Here is a 15,934-nt window from a genome sequence, read left to right as displayed (position 1 = left end):
GCTGCTGCATGGCCATAGCTGACCAGGGTGGGAAGTGAACTTCTGAACGTACCCAACACGCTGGCACAATGCCCGTGGGTGCATTTACAGGGAGAAACCAAGAGCAGATCTCCTCTCTGCTCTGGGGAGGAAAGGGGGAGCCAAAGCAGGACGCTGCTGAGGCTGGGACCGCTGTGCCCTGCTATTCAGGCTGGTGTTTTGCTCTTAAAATCAAACATAGCCTTACACCTCTGGAAGGACTGTTTCTATAATCCAGACTTGCTCCCTGAGATGGTTTTAGTGTGATGATCTGAATTTATTACCCTAGCTTGGTCAATGCTGCTCTTACTGACAATTCAGGTGTCTAGACAAAGGATGAGACTGATGAATGCTTGCACATCTGGGCTAGTGGGTGTGCAGTGCACATGGCAGCAGCATCAGATTCAATCTCTCTCAAGAGCAAAGGGGCTTCCACTTGTCCTTGAATGTTTTGAAGGAGCCCAGCTATGACTTCTGGCAGCAGAGGAGACGCCGTGGTGGGAGCTGCTGAGCAGGAGGTGGGCTTGGCCACAGGGTGCTGAGCCCCAGATCAAGTTGTGTTTGTTATTTTAAACATCTAGCCAAAAGGCCAAACTTCTTGGCAATTTGAACAAGGGTTTCTTTCCTTATAAACCTTCCAAAATGTTCCTGGAGGGCGTGCTGTCTGCTCCCAGGTGTGGCTTTGCTCCATCCCTTGGGCTTTCCTCTTGCAAGTCCTTCCGTGGATGCACCTGGGGATGGTTGGTAGAAAGGGAGCAAGCAAGAAACATCCTGAGAAAGGAATCCTCCTCTGCTCCTCTCTAGATAGATAGGTAGGAAGGCTAAAAGACAATAGCAATGACTACTGACATGGTCTGAATACATTGGTTTTGCATCATATAAATCTGAGAGACTTATCTGTGCTTTGCAGGCTGGGGAATACATCAGTATTTGTTTTAGCCTTGGGGGAAAAAAAAAAAAAAAAAAAAAAAAAAAACTATAATATTTGGTCTCAGGAGAAATGCTGGGATATATCCCCTGTGGGTTTACTGGAAAAATGCTCCACATTCTGCAGAAAACCCCCACGGGGGGAATCCTCCGTACCCCAGCAGCCTTGAATGTCCTGTTGTGCCGTAAAGTCATGAAAAGATGTTTGTTTCCCTATGCCTCCTTGCTGCCTACTGAGCCTCCAGGGTATCCAGAAGGTTAAAACCACCAGGGTTGCCTACCTAAATCTTTTCCTCCTCGCGTATCAATTAATTACCGAAGAGAATTTGTTACGTATTTTGATGGCCTTTCAAACTCGCTCTTCTGCTGTGATCTTAAATCCTTGCTCTTTCCTCTTCTGCCTTCCACTTTGCTGGGCTGTAGATGGTTTTTCCCCACCTCAATCACGGATTTCTGGCTAACGATCAGCTTGTCTTTAGCCGGCGAGTGCTCAAGGTAGACGTACTGAATCTGCCCCCTCTGGTTTGCTGTGTTTTTTTGGGCTGCTTTTGTTCCCTCTTGCTGGCTGATGGTGCACTGCTGTTCACATTGCCACTGCCATGAGCTACGCTCAGGTGCTTGTTAGGAGCACCCTCGGTGAACCCTGTTAGAATTTAGGGGGAGTTTTGGCAAAGCAAGGAGATGTAGAAGTGATGAGTTTTCAGCATTTGGCCCCTTGTGGGAAGCAGGGATCGAGCAACAAGTCCCATGAATGTTCATGGGACAAAGAGCAATGCTGGTATTATAAAACGTATTAAAATGTACTTGTCTAAATCCTCATCTTCTAAGTGTGACTTTTTAATTAGGCAAAAATTCAGTGGGAGACTCTTGGAGTTGACATAATTGCATGCAGTTTTCAGGATTTGCAATAGGATTTTTAAAAAAATTATGTAAGTGATTTAGGAGCACGGGTCTTGTTGAAAGGCAGTGGGATTTGTGCTGTTAAGTCACTTAAGGACTTCTGAAAATCCCACACTTGTCCCTGATTTGAGGGCGGACCACATATTAAACGCAGTCCTGTTGCTGCCTCGGTGGTAACCCATCCAGATGTTGCTAAAAGATTTACGAGACGGCCTTTTCGTGAGGATTTGCATTGTGCAGCCACATGTTGGATGTGCCCGGCCCCAGCTCTGGGGCTGGGCTGTGGCAGCCGGCGGTGGGTTGGGAGCCGATAACCGGGCAGCAAAGCCCCTCGCGGTGCTCCCATCCCACACGGCACGTACCGAGCCCCTGCAAGCACCAGGAGATGAATGCTGCTTTTTTCCTTTGCATCCCAGTGGGGTGTGAGCTAAGCTGGATGTTAATGTGTGACCACGGCTGTACTTAAAGTATACTAAGTGCTGCCTTTTTCTGTGTGGCTTTTTTTTTTTTTTTTTTTTGGTGTGGTCCACTAAGCTCTGGATGTGTGTGCATGCTCCGTGCTAGCATGTCCTCGGGTTTGGGTTATTTTTGGTACATTGAATCGGTGGTTTCCATGCATATGGTCGCTGGGCAAGGGCTTCATGAGATAAAACCTTGTTAGAAGGCACTGAGCAAAATCCTGGTGAAGGAACCAAGCACAAGGGGCTCGAAGCAGCAGCGAGCTTGCTCCCAGCCTCCTGAATTGGCAGCTTAACCCCCGGGATGGTGGGGACCAGGAGAGTGCCCGTGGCCCAGGGATGCAGTGCATGTTTTGAGGGCACCCCACGCCAACATCGAGCTGCCGGGGGCTTGCTCACGCCACTTCGTCTCACCATGTCTGTGTGAACTTCTTCCAGGGCGATCAAGGTCGAGAAGGAGCCACTGGCCCCCCTGGTCCGCCAGGACCCCCAGGTGCCCGGGGGCCTCCTGGTGACACAGGAAAGGATGGCCCAAGAGGACCTCCAGGCCCCCCTGTAAGGACCAGAGATGTGCAGCGTGGTCCCCACCCCAGTGAGGGAGAGGATGGTGACGGGGCATCCCCTTCCCCGGTGCTGCCATCCCAGCCCTGTCTGGCTCTGTTGGCTGCTCACACCACGAAGCTTTGGGGCATGGGGTGAGGGAGCAGGAGGGGTTTCCATCTCCAGCTTCGGAGCAATGGGCTGGAGCTGGAGAGTGTGTCTGTGGCCTCTGGCCATAACTCAGGGAGCCCAGAGGGGATCTCGTCCCTTTGGACAACCTATTGCGACTCTCCAGATCACTGGCAATTCATTTCGCAAAGAAACAGGCTGAAACACAATCCTGTTGAACATCCTCGTTATCACTGGGCATTTTGGAGAATGAGGGATGAAGGTTTCAATGTCAACTTCTTTGGCTTTTGCAGGGTTTTAAAGGCGACCCAGGAGAGGATGGCCTCATGGTTAGTATCGCCCAGACGCGCTCGCGTTGCTCTGCCCAGAGCACTTGGGCGAGCCCAGTGTACGTGCCCCTCGCCCCGCGTGCCGTGCCTCAGCCTTTAGCTCCCCGCAGCAAGTGGTTATGTGCCACTGACTCCAAAATTACTTACACGGATTGCACATGTAAGAAAATATTTATTACTGCTGGGAGCACAGCGATCTCACAGCTGTATTTATAAGGGAAGATGGGAAATTGGCAGCTGTGTCACTTTTTCATGGGGATCAAAATATTCTTGGAAATGTTTTTATCCTGTCTTACCCTATTGTCAAATAAATATAACCAAGCACTTCTGTGTTCAACAGGGCGCCAGGGGACCCCCAGGGCCAAAGGTGGGTAGTAAGTTATCTGTCTCATTTTCACAAGAATTCCTGAAATATTTCAGCATGGTGGGGGGAATGAACATAATTATTTCGCACTGGAATTACTCTCATCCGTATTGACCAGACACAGAATATCTGAGGTATCGAACTAGCCATTGCCTTGGAGCTGCAGGCGTCTGTGTCAACGTGGCACCTACACAAAAAGCGCAGTCACTGCCCGTGTTAAAATCGTGAAATGAGGGGGGCTGGAAGGAGCTGAGGGGTTGGAAGTCAGCACACTGTAGGGATGTGCTTCCTTGTGTTTTGGAGGGATAACGCAGGTCAACATGAGCCAAGTATTTTAACTTTACAATTAGCTTTGAGTATCAGTACGACTGGTCTTTTATTGTTATTTCCCTAATCCTCTTTCTCTTCTCTGCTTGTTCTTGTTGAAGGGTGAACCCGGCATGCAAGGGAAGAAGGTAAAACAGGAATTTTTCTTTGCTTTGTTCAGTGCTAGCCCAGGGAAACCACTTCCAGAGGCCAGAGGGGAAGCCGTAGTCCCGGCTGCCTGTAGTGGCCCAGTGCTGGCATTCCCTGGGGTTTCTCACACGTGCTCCACAAAGAGCTACAACTCCGTGACCCCACAGCACAGATGCTCTTGTGCCTTCAGCATGGCTTTCATGATGACAAACAGGCCAGAAGCTGCAATCACATCTGCCCAATATACAAAGAATGAAATAGCAAATGCCAAACAAAGCAGTAGGTCTGAACCCTTTCACTCAAATAATTCAAGCTCAGCTGAGAAGCTTTTGGAGGACATTACCTCCCAAAAGGCCCTGTGGTGGCTGAGTTTCCTGGGAGGGCCCATGGTGAGGCATGGCCGCACACAATCTCGGTGTGGTCGCTACTCGTGGGCAGGAGGGGGGTTCCCACGCTCTGAAGGATGGATGCTGTGTGTGGCTGGGGTGTTGAACACTGCAGGAGATGCACGTGGCCAAGCTGTCCACGTTTTCTGCTGTTGGCGCCACTGAGAAGTGAATAAATCATTGCCTTCAGCAGAAAGCAAAGTGCTGACAGGGCCCAGCCCTTCCCTCTCTCTGCCTTGCCCCAAAACAGACAAGGCCATATGTGTTTTGCAGACTAGAATATCCTTAACATTTTTCATAACTGTCCGGCAAAATTAACCTCTTGAGCACCTACGGGGCAGTTTTACTTCATTGTTCCCCTGAAGTATGACACCTGAAACCCAGAAAACCCCCAGGAGCAGAGGAGGCAAGGGCAGAGCTGGGAGGGAGCAGAAGACCATGCTGCAGCCTCCTGGGCTCTGTGCTGCTCCCATCCCCTGGTCTCCTGCAAATACAAGTGGGTCTCAGGTCTGCCCAAAGCTCGATGGGGGTGGATGAAGTGTTGGATCCCGATGGCACGTGTGTACGAGCTCTTTGTGTTTCACTTTATATGTTTTGTCTCATCAGGGTGATGATGGCATCCCCGGGGAACCAGGACTTACGGGCTCTAAGGTAGGTTTCTGCTCGTTCTCTGTCTAATGGACATGCTTGGCACCATCTTTTGCTCCCCAGCTTTCTTGTCACAAGAAATCATGGCTGGGGCAGGCTGAGAAGTGCCAATTCTGCCTGAACGTGTAAAAAGAACAAAAAGCTCCAAAAGAAACGTATAACCCCTCCCTCTGCCTTGAGGCTTTCTGGGCAGAGCTACCTAGTTTGCAGCTTGTTGGCTGTTGCAGAGAATTGCCATGGAGAGCCTCCTCTTGCAGAAATAATTCAAACAGCATTGCTGGTGGTGGCCCAGAGCTGGTGTTCAGGCTGGGAGGAGCCTCCTGACACTGCGGTTTTGGGGCTAACTTTGCAGCCCAGTGTACCACCCGCAGCCAAACTGCTAAGCCTGAAAGCTTCATTTTATCTAGAAAATCCCCCTTTTGGCACATAGGTAACGTGACACATTGTAGGCTAAAAGCAGGACTTTGCTCACGCATGCACGTAAAAGTAAACACAAAGCAAGAACGCTACAACCTGGAGAAATCTGTTCTCCATCCCGCCCCTATACTATTCACCTGAATTTTTGTGCTTTCAGGGAGAAAAAGGAAGCCCAGGTCTGCAGGGAGAGAATGGCACGGACGGCGCACCAGGACCCAAGGTAAATAAATACCAGCCCACTATTTACCAGTCCACGGGGGAAGCTGGGCGCAGCGCTGTTGAGGCAGCACATTTCAGCTGAGTAGGTGTTAAAAGCCTTTGCTTTCTAAAAGCCTCATAAAATGCCAAAAATGAAACAAACCAGGGGGATTTCGAGCAGTATTTTACCTTCTCCTGGCGGCTTAATGAAAGCTGGACATGGATATGAGAGTTTTTAAAACTCATCTCCTCGAATGTTTTCCATCGAGTGGCCTCTCTATACCAAGACAGCTAAATCTCTGATCGCATTTTGATCTTCGTGTATCGATTGTTGTGGTATCGCTTCAAAGTTGAGAGTGCTTGTGTGCCTTAATGTTCTACTTACCTCCGTAGCTGCAAAGAAATGAACTAAGACAGTCGTGATATGTTAAGTGGTGATGATATAACATGGACAGCGTTCATGAGCCACTATCCCCCCCCAGCTGCTTCTTATTTAGCTGGGTCTGTAGCCAGTTGTGCTTTCTGTATCAAACAGCCATGGCTCCTTGCTAGGCATGAGACCATATAGGATGAAGAAATGCGGGCTTGGATGATCCTTAGCTATTTTTTCTAAAAACCTAGTACCAGGGCGTGTTTGTTCCCCCTAGCATCCACCAAAATTATTTTTTCCTATGAAGAATCTTTGTGTTTATACATTTTATTTTTATTTTTTTACTTTTTCAAGGACTTTAATTTGACCAATGTATAGATTTCTGTTGGTAGGGCAAACAGTGCTGTTCTGAATGCATTTCAGCTTTCCGAAACCTCCTAACTTTCAAAAAAAAATTTGGCACAGATTTTTTCCTTAAACTTGCCCTCAGAAATGGTTTAAATGTGTCAGCTGAAGCTTTCCACACACAAAAATCAGCCTAAAGCAAACAGAAACTACAGCAGAAAGAGACGGAGCTTGCTGCTGGAAGCAGAAAGCGGGGCTGTGAGACGGCACGGCACATCGCAGCCACGGGGCGCTCGGCTCCCTGCACCTTGAGATGTGTTCCTGCTGTCAGCTAGCTCACACTAAGGTTGTTTTACAAAATACATTTGCTCTGAAGTCAAATCTGATTTTTGTTTTTTGTTGAGCCTTTTTTTTCCTGGGAGCAGCAGTTCCTTGTTGGTGCTGTACTTTATTTTTTTCTTTTTTAATCTAAAACACATCTTGGCATCTCATGCAGTTACAGTAATTTTAAGATAAATATTCCATATTTTCCTTGGTGTCTCTGAACCAAAAATATGATTTTGATTTTCAGGGTGAACCTGGCGAGAAGGGTGGAATTGGCTCCATCGGACCACGGGTATGGATGTTCAGGATTTTTTTTTCTGTTTCGTGCTGTGTATTTGCCTCAACCCAAGCTCTCCCCCACCTCCTCTTTCTGTTTGGCATGTTGAATAATGTAAGGATCAGTTCTGTGTCAGAAAATACAGATGGTGCATATTTAAAGAAATCATTATGTAGATACCAAATACTGCCACTGAACATGGCACTGGGAAATACAGTCAAGTCCCATTTTCTTTTCAGCGCAACCATCCAGTGACTTTTTCGGAATATGGAAGCTGTGAATAGGGATACTCAAATAATAATGTTGATGCACTTCTCAGTTATGTACATTTATAGGCTGTTGAGGCTCGGTTGGATGACGGTTACAGCTGTCAGTGTAGGAACTGATTAAGTTGGTGTCTGTAAGGCGATAATCCCCCAGGCACCTGGGTGTGGGGTCCTTGCTGTCATGCTGCCTGCTTCTCAGGGGCTGCAAAAACTAAACTTCATCCCTGGTTGCAGGGTCCCCCTGGCCTGAAGGGGGAACAGGGTGACACCGTCGTGATCGACTATGATGGCCGGATCCTGGATGCACTCAAGGTGAGCACCGCAGTGGGGCGTGCCAATTCCTGCAGGGTAATGGGAAGGGAAGGGGCTGTCCCTGTGCTACTTCTCCTTCCTGATGCCTCGACACAGAACCAGCTAGGAGGGAAGAGTTTATTCCACCCTGAGTGTGGTTTTCACTGCAGATCACCTCAATTTGGCTTTCTCTGAAGGCAATGGGAGGATGGGGAGTGGTGCCCAGGCACTAACCTACCCCTGCACCCATGGGCAAACAGCACCAAGCCTCGTGCTGCCACTCACATTAGGATGAAAGAAAGCAAATAGAACAAATATTTAATTACAGACACATTTGAGAACCATTCTAATTGTTTTATAACAGGCTGCAGGGATACACAAAGTGATGGTAATTACCATTTGCCAGATGTCTGCATGGGTTGCTCTGACAGGAGCATGGCATGGAGCTCTGTGAGTGGAGGTTGGGGATGGAAATCCTTGGAGAGGCTCCCCCAAATGTCTGCAGATCCCATCTGCTTGGAGATCTCGTGTGCTGCATGTGGACATTGCTGGGGGACATGCCACAGAGTGCTGCTAACTTGGTTGTTGCAGTTTTCCTGCGTGCTCCCTGTTTGCAGTGTTTGCACACTCACCATACCCGGGTACAAAGCTTTGAAAAGCGATTGCTTGACACAACTTGCAGTGTGATCAAGTGTAATAGTGTTTGAATATGCAGTCAAGGAAAAAAGGTGCTTGGGGGTGTGATACAGGATTGTTTTTCAGCTGAGAAGCCGTGAGGTTGCTATTTGAGGGAACTTGAAGTCACAAAATACTTGTTCATCCCAAGGCGTTTCGTGCTCTCCATACCCAGCAGAGCAGAGGAAGAATAACATGCTTGGGGGTGCAAGAGTTTCTTATGCCTTCCCCCTGTTCAAACGCACCTCTCTGGCCAGATATCACAGTTTCCAAGTCATGCTCATGCCGTTTTTTTGGTTTTTTTTTGCTGTTTCAGGGTTCGCCAGGTCCCCCGGGGCCACCAGGCCCACCAGGCACTCCAGGCCCTAAGGTGAGACCAACCTCTGCCACGCGGGCTGTGCCTCCCAGCCTGCTCGTTAGCGGCTGTCGTGTAACGAGGCACACACTGCATGTGGGTCTCCAAAAACAGGGCAGGCGATGGTGGCTGTGGGATTTGGGACTGTGTGCAGAAGGAAATGTTCCTCAGTGCTAACTCTGGCTGAAGAAGCAGGTTCCCACCCTGCAGCCACGCTGGGCCTGCCTTACTCTGATCCTTGGCCTCCTCCAGAGGCAGGTGCCTGAGGAATGAATCCACCCCCACCCTACGCCCGAGGGGTGAAACCCCAGCCCCTCTGGGACGTGTCAGCGGGTGGGAGGCAGAAGGAAACGGGGCAGATGCCTGAGGTGGGGCTGGGGGTGCCTTAGGCCCTGCTGAGCCCCCCTCCTGCCTCATGGCTGTGTGATGGGCCTGTGCCCTGTCACCGTGTGGCAGCACTGCCACTGTCCTGGTTCAGAACTGATTGCCAATAACCTCTAGTCAGTTATAGCTTCCTTAAAAGAAGGTTTGATCTGTGGAAAAGTGTCAGCAGTTGGGACGGGGCAGGATTTCGGTGCTGCTCAACCCAAGCCCAGGTCCCGCCGGGCTGGTGAAGGGTCACCAAACCCTGCCTGTGGCCCTCGCTGCGGCGCCTCAGCCTCGCGGTCCTCAACTGATAACCACAGCACTTGATGCAAGTGACCAACTCATTTCCTTTCAAAACGCTTTCCTGGGATCATTTCCTGATGTAATTTACTGTTGGCTCTGCTTCCTTTGTGTTGCTTCAGGGGGAGCTGGGCCTGCCGGGTCCGCCTGGGCTAGACGGCGAAAAGGTAGGTGGGCACGGCTGGATCGGGCAAAACGTTGTGGGCGAGCACTGGGAGCTGAGTCAGGAGTTAACTGGGTGTTCATGATGCTTGTCCATGTGGAAAGCCAACCTCAGCCTGCCCCAAGAGCAGGCGCTCTGCCCCACGGTGTCCTGCTGCACCTCCAGGAATTAAATGCCCCCAGCCCTGAGCACACAGATGCTGCTCATGTCCACGTCTGCCAAGTGAAATGGGCTACTTCTGTGAGCTGTTCATGAGACACTGTTTCAAATTCCAGCGTAAAACCTTCCAAACCCTAAACTGCTGCATTCCTCGCTTATGGCCAAGTGAAATTCTGCTGAGTCTGCAAAATCAGTATATGCAAGTTTTAATGTTAAAGCATGTTTTCCTGAGTTGGTGCTGTATGAAAAACAGAAGAAAGGCAGAAATGGGTTGTTTATTTTTGCTCTGAAGACCCATGTTTACAGTTTTCTCCAAATTAAGTTGTTTTCTGTATAATTCTAGGGTCCCAAAGGAGCTAAGGGTGACCAAGGCAGTGCAGGGATTGCAGGACAAAAAGGAGAGACGGGAGAAATGGGCTTATCGGGCCCACCGGTACGTCTGCCGCTTGCTGCTTTAATGCATTGATTTCTGTGAATGCTTGGTGTGGGCCTGGGTTCTGCTGAGCTGAGCAATGGCTTGTCCACACCACAGCGGAGCTGGAGGGTGCGAGAGCTCTGAGCTTTCCTAACGATGCTGATGGTGGCTGATTTCAGAGGGCACGGGGTGGTAGCACTGCTCCTCAGGGATGAACCAGAGCTTTGCCTGAGCAAGGGAGGGAGTTCGGGGGAAGATAAATGATTTTTTCTCTTCTTGTTTTTGGAAGATGCAACACCGTCACAGCCAAATTCTTATCTTTTAGGGAGCAGATGGGCCAAAAGGAGACAAAGGAGACACTGGATCGCCGTGTTTGCAGAATAACCATGTAAGACACTGGCACCACAAAGCTTCTTCCATGACAAGGGCAGGCGAAGGTGGCAGGCAGGCAGTTCGTCGGCGTAGTGCAGAGGAGCAGAGAACAGCCGTTCTCCATGACAGCGTCGAGATGCCAATAAATGTGGCTTAGTTATTAGGCAAGATCAGGGAATTTTTTTGGCACCACAAAGTTGCTTTAGATTTTGCTTTGATGGTTGAGATACTGAATGCCATTGTTATGTTTTGCTCTCAAAGCATGCTGAGCTTTGTGCCGTTTTATAGGCCTGCTGCACTGTTCATTTTTCACGCCTTTTGCTTAAAAGTTGGTGGGTTTTGATCATATTTTTATTAATGACATGAGAATGCTAGTTTTCTTCTGTGCTTTTTAATCAAAAAGGCTGTTTCCTTGTCTGTGTGGAAAATAGCCTCTTTGTCCATTTTACAGCTAACAAATGCACCAAGTACCGTGGCTGACGCCTCTAATTTCAGAGGCCAGTCTGATTCTGGTGCTTATTAAGATCCGGTTATTCATAAATTCCACAGCCATCTCTTTGATTAGCAGATATCTGGATCACCTCTATTAAATCAGAGGGCAGGCTACAGCGATCCTGGGCCATGGGAGCTTTTCCTTCCCAAACCGCCTGCCTTCTCTCTGCGACTGCGTGCCCAGTCCCATTAACGTGCTGTTTAATTCCTCCGTGCAGATCATCCCGGAGCCAGGACCCCCCGGATTGCCCGGCCCCATGGTAGGACTCAGGGACACGGAGTGAGCGATCGAGCAGAGCTGCAGCTCCCTTACCCCACACAATTAGTGAAAGGAGGCTGAGGGTGCTTTGCTCTATTTAACCACCTTGGGCTGCTCTTAATTTAGGGATTAAAAAATAAATAAAAAATCAGGGAATAGCTACAGCGTGGCTGCTATCTTTGGGGAGACAGAAGCACCTGATTTAGGAGAGCACTTCAGCCTCTAGCAAGGTTGTGCTTTGCAGCCATGCAGCTTTCTCATTTTTACTTATGTACCAGAGCTCTGATACCCTCCAGAGCCGATTCCTTGGGGTCTTGTTGCTGTGTGGTATTCAGCCCTTTTCAGTTCTTCCCACCAGTCTGACACAGGAGAACCAAATAAACTACCACCTGTCTTGAAAAAGAAATATTTGGCCATTGTCAGCCCGTAGCTTTAGTGAGAAATGGTTTGGGAAGCGAACTTTGGGGGTTTGTGTTTAAATTCTGCTTTTCAAACGCACCATTGTCTTTCCTGCAGGGTCCTCCAGGAATCCAGGGGCCTAAAGTAAGTCAATAAATTAAATGTCACCCACTGTTTCCAGGCTGCCAGTGCATTATTTGCAGGATCACAAAAGACTGTCAGCTCTGGGGACTGATTTTTTTGTCGCTGTTTGTGACAACACATCCCTCGGTTGTGTCGTTGAGCAGTTGGTGTTTTTGAAAACAAGCCATTTTTCCTTCCAAATAGGTTTATGATATTAAATGCTTTCCTTTATGGAGTCCTGATGGCCTGCAGCACATTTAAGTCTGGGTTTCCAAACCCACAGGCTGAAACCCTTAGTTTCAACTGCTTCTCTTAGGGTTTGGTCAAGAGGAAACCATTAACAGCAGCAAGGGTGTGAGCTGATGGAGATGTCCTTGTCCTTGGCTGTCCTCATCTCAGCTGCATTTTGGGCTGGAGCTGCGGCTTTTTTATGCTTCCACTGGTCTGCCCTAGGGCACTATCCTGACCTTTAGCACCAACTTCTCCCCTGAGGGCATTTCTGAGGCCTGGTTGTTGCCTGGCTGATGCCGGTGTTTCATTTCTGCAGGGCTTGGATGGTGCCAAGGGAGAAAAGGGGGATAGCGGCGAGAAGGGGGAGCACGGCGACCCGGGACCGGCTGTGAGTTTCTTCCTATATCTGACTTCTGTCAGTACAAACCTACCTTACAGCAACTTTCCTAATGCTGGGTTTATTTCCCTTTTTTTTAAGGGCCTCCCTGGTGCCCCAGGGCTCATTGGCTTACCCGGTACCAAAGGAGAGAAGGTAATCACTGCTGTGGGATGGGAGGGGTGGAATTGTGTTACAATCCTAAAATAGGGGCCTTAAAACCCCTGTCACAGTGGGTCCTGCCAGCACAGCAAGGCCAGGGGTTACGGGTGCCATCCTGAACCTGCTGTGTGCACCCAGTCCAGCGTGTCTCCTCTTTGTTTTTCCAACTGCAGGGAAAGCCGGGGGAGCCAGGACTTGATGTGAGTATGGAGACCATAATCGTGATACGCAGAAATGTGAACAACTCGCATGTAAAAACCATGAAATTGCTTGACATTGGCAAAAATATATAGTTAACGTGGTATGGGCTACTTCCCCTTTGTCCCTGGAACAATGTCAGTAGGAAAAGGCTTAATTCAGACCAGCTGCTGGGCGGCTGCTTCCACCACACAGCGGTAACCCCACCACCCCGTGGCACCTCCCTGCTGAACCAGAGGTGCTACCGGAGTTCCCCTTCCCCATCGAGAATATTTGTATGGGATTCAGGAAAACAAAGATGTCTTGTGGATGAAGTATTATTAGGGTGTGTTAAAGCACTGGCTTTCCCAAGAAATCGATGAGATCCAAAGTCAGACAGAACAAATGTGTCGTATCCTTTGCCACTGGGAGGGCAGGTTGCTTGCAGGGGGTTGCTTCTGTTAACTGAGATGCTGGGATGTGCTCAAAGCGAACTTACAAACCTCTTCTTTTCCCACCTAAAAATTGTTGTAATAGGGTTTCCCAGGACTCAGAGGAGAGAAAGGAGAGAAGAGTGAAAGAGGGGAGAAGGTGAGTGCGTTATGGCTGTAAGGATGCTCGTGGGGTGAGCTGGCTAGGGGCAGGACTGGCTGCTCCGCTCAGGGGGCCATGGTGGCAGCTCCTGCAGCCCTGGGGTCCCCTCCAGCCCAGCAGCATTTCTTGGTTTATTGCTGTAGGGCCTTTTCTGTGGTAGAAATATTTGTCTGCAAGCCTGTCCCCCCCCGCAGCCTGCAAACACTGGAGGAGCTGGAGCTGCCTGACAGCTCTGGGTTGCGAAGAATCGCTAGTTTTGGTTTATAGACCTTGAAATTGGATCTAAGGTAGAGGTTTTGTAATAGGGATCCTTAACTAAAAGGGTGCACGGCTGGTGGCAGCAGCTGGGAGCTGGTGCTCCAGCCGTGCTGGCAGGGGCTGCCCCAAAGCCCTGGCTGCCAGCTACCAACCTGGTTTCTAGCGGAAACCGGTCATTTAGTCCGTTTGTTATAAAATTATCTATTAAAATATTTCTACCCAGCTTCAGTTGAAGATTTTCACTCATTTAATTGCTCAATTGAGGTTGCACCAGTGCAGACATCCCTACTCTGCGTGAGACCTGGGGCTCAGCAGCTGCTGTGCAAGTGAAACTGAGGTGTGTTTTCCCTGCCAGCCGCCCCTCCTGTTCCTGATTCTATTTTCCCGTTGCAACAGGGTGAGCGAGGAATCCCAGGGAGAAAAGGAGCCAAAGGGCAGAAGGGGGAACCTGGCCCTCCCGGACTGGATCAGCCCTGCCCCGTGGTACGTCGTTTATTCTGCTCATCCTTGGCGTGCGTGGCAGGGACTGTGAGTGGCTGTGGCTTTGCAGCCAGGGAAAGCGAGGGAGGATTTGGTAGATCTTTATTTCGCAGTAAATCAGAGCAGATGGTTATTGTTTTCTCACTTTTCTTAATGGTTTGTTTTATCTGCACTGCTGGAAGTTCCCTGCTCACTGTAAGGGCTCCTCACTGGCCAGATGGGAACAAGCCACAGCAGTAAAACTAAAGAATCTTTGTGCAGAGACCTTCTTATTGTAGTCGGGAACAATGGGCTTCAGTAATGCTCTTCAGGAGATAGCGTGCCCTGGTGAAGCTGCCTGCACTGGAATACGTTTGCAGTTGGGGAGGAACTTGAGGCACGGGACGGGGGGCGATCCGAAAGCAAGGTCGGCTCTCCATCCCGGCTCCCACACCGAGCAGGGATGAAGCTGGCTGCAGCTCTGCCGTGTGGGGAAGCGGGTTGGTGTTGATAGCATCTTAATACTGCCAGAGCGATGTGATGTATGAGCTCCTCAGGCTGCCAAAAAGTGCCTCTGGGAGCACAGACCTCCCGTGTTTCTCAGCCTGAGATAGCAGCTCGCGCCTCAGATCTGTCCTTTCTCAGACACATCCTGGGCCACCGTCACACAGCGTGCAGGCAAAAAGGCTTTCCAGAAACCTTCCTCCAGGTCTGTGCAAGGTGGATTGCTCCACAATGTCTCAAATCTTTGATGCGGCCCAGAACAAAATCTGCACTGATTATTTGGCCTGCTACAATCCACCTCCTTTTCATTCCTGCTCTTCATTTAATGACATGCACAGCCATGGCAATCGGAGCTGCCGTGCAGCTCCTGTACCAGCAGCCGTGTCCCTCGCTCAGTGTACTGAATTTTGCTTGGAGACTGAATGAGAACTACCATTATTTGTTTCTGACGGATCACCTTTCTTCACTTAACATGCTGGATGATTTAACCCTCATCTTTTTCCCTGCGCTGTTCAAATGCGAACCCCTGGCCCGCCGCAGGAGATATTTCCCAGATGAGGCTGTGTGTGTCTGCTCCCCACCACGCAGCGCCTCTGTCGACTTGCTGTGTCATCAGAAACGGGCGTGCGAAGCCCTGACAAAGTGCTTTCCTTTCTGCTCACACACTGATGTCTGCTCAGTGACTCCGGGGTCGTTCTCAGCGAGCGGTTCTGTTTGTTTCTGCACAGGGAGATCGTAGCATTTCGGGCAGCCAAGGGGAGCCAGGCTTGCCAGGCCTGGCCGGGGTGAGCGTGCCCTGCCCGTTGGTACAGTACCTGCTCTTTGCCTTCCTTGCATGGCTCGTGTGTGCTCCTGCTGTGCCTGAGCCCTGTCCTCAGGAGTGAACCCTCCAGGGAGAGTGAGCAGCGCTTTGCTTTGGTACTTGTAGGACACCGAAGCGTTGTGCCTTCTTCCCACAGTTAAAATGCCTTCAGACAAGGAGCCAGGGGAGTCCACCCTTCCCAACAGTACAGAAATTCGGTTCTCATTTCTCTCTACCCATGGCCCAGCCTCTCCTTGTGCCCGTGCTTCTGCAGCCCCACACGTCAGGCTCCCGGCTGGGTTTTGCAAGGCTGTCCCCGTGGGTGCTGCGAACCTGTGCAGCAGGGCTGGAGGAGGTCACTGGCACCTGAGGCATCAAAAAGGCGTTTGCTGTGGTGTTTGCTGTGCCAGCTCCGTGCTGCAGAGCTCGGGTTGAAGTCCACCGATTATGCAGAGGTTCACGCTCTGCTCCCTGATCCAGAGGGTTCTGCATGACTAGCTAAACGAGGTCATTGTTTTATTTTCATTTTTTTAACCATAGAAAATGCTGCATGCTAGATGATTTGCAGTTGTCTTCAGAGAAACAAAAGGGCAGTAAGCTGTCTCTCTTTCAAAAAGTTAAATTACTTTCATATGTGTCAAAGAAACCAA

At 49.8% G+C, this 15,934-nt stretch overlaps 1 protein-coding gene across 1 annotated transcript in view; it reads left to right on the top strand.

Annotated features, from left to right (window-relative positions):
* COL23A1 (collagen type XXIII alpha 1 chain) overlaps window positions 1–15,934 on the top strand; it is a 161,421-nt gene that overhangs the window by 143,131 nt on the left and 2,356 nt on the right. The window contains exons 9-28 of the mRNA XM_084535250.1: window positions 2,742–2,858; window positions 3,266–3,301; window positions 3,642–3,668; window positions 4,094–4,120; window positions 5,114–5,158; window positions 5,730–5,792; window positions 7,057–7,101; window positions 7,587–7,664; window positions 8,635–8,688; window positions 9,462–9,506; window positions 10,005–10,094; window positions 10,402–10,464; window positions 11,159–11,200; window positions 11,716–11,742; window positions 12,269–12,340; window positions 12,431–12,484; window positions 12,664–12,690; window positions 13,205–13,258; window positions 13,916–14,002; window positions 15,211–15,288. Coding sequence (XP_084391376.1) covers window positions 2,742–2,858; window positions 3,266–3,301; window positions 3,642–3,668; window positions 4,094–4,120; window positions 5,114–5,158; window positions 5,730–5,792; window positions 7,057–7,101; window positions 7,587–7,664; window positions 8,635–8,688; window positions 9,462–9,506; window positions 10,005–10,094; window positions 10,402–10,464; window positions 11,159–11,200; window positions 11,716–11,742; window positions 12,269–12,340; window positions 12,431–12,484; window positions 12,664–12,690; window positions 13,205–13,258; window positions 13,916–14,002; window positions 15,211–15,288 — 1,131 coding nt within the window. The remainder of the gene's footprint in view (window positions 1–2,741; window positions 2,859–3,265; window positions 3,302–3,641; window positions 3,669–4,093; window positions 4,121–5,113; window positions 5,159–5,729; window positions 5,793–7,056; window positions 7,102–7,586; window positions 7,665–8,634; window positions 8,689–9,461; window positions 9,507–10,004; window positions 10,095–10,401; window positions 10,465–11,158; window positions 11,201–11,715; window positions 11,743–12,268; window positions 12,341–12,430; window positions 12,485–12,663; window positions 12,691–13,204; window positions 13,259–13,915; window positions 14,003–15,210; window positions 15,289–15,934) is intronic.

Source organism: Aythya ferina (assembly GCF_964211825.1).
Source record: "Aythya ferina genome assembly, chromosome: 14".
In the NCBI taxonomy this organism is placed as follows: Eukaryota; Metazoa; Chordata; class Aves; order Anseriformes; family Anatidae; genus Aythya; species Aythya ferina.
Note: the sequence above shows the minus strand (reverse complement) of the source record. Positions and strands in the feature narration are given on the sequence as shown.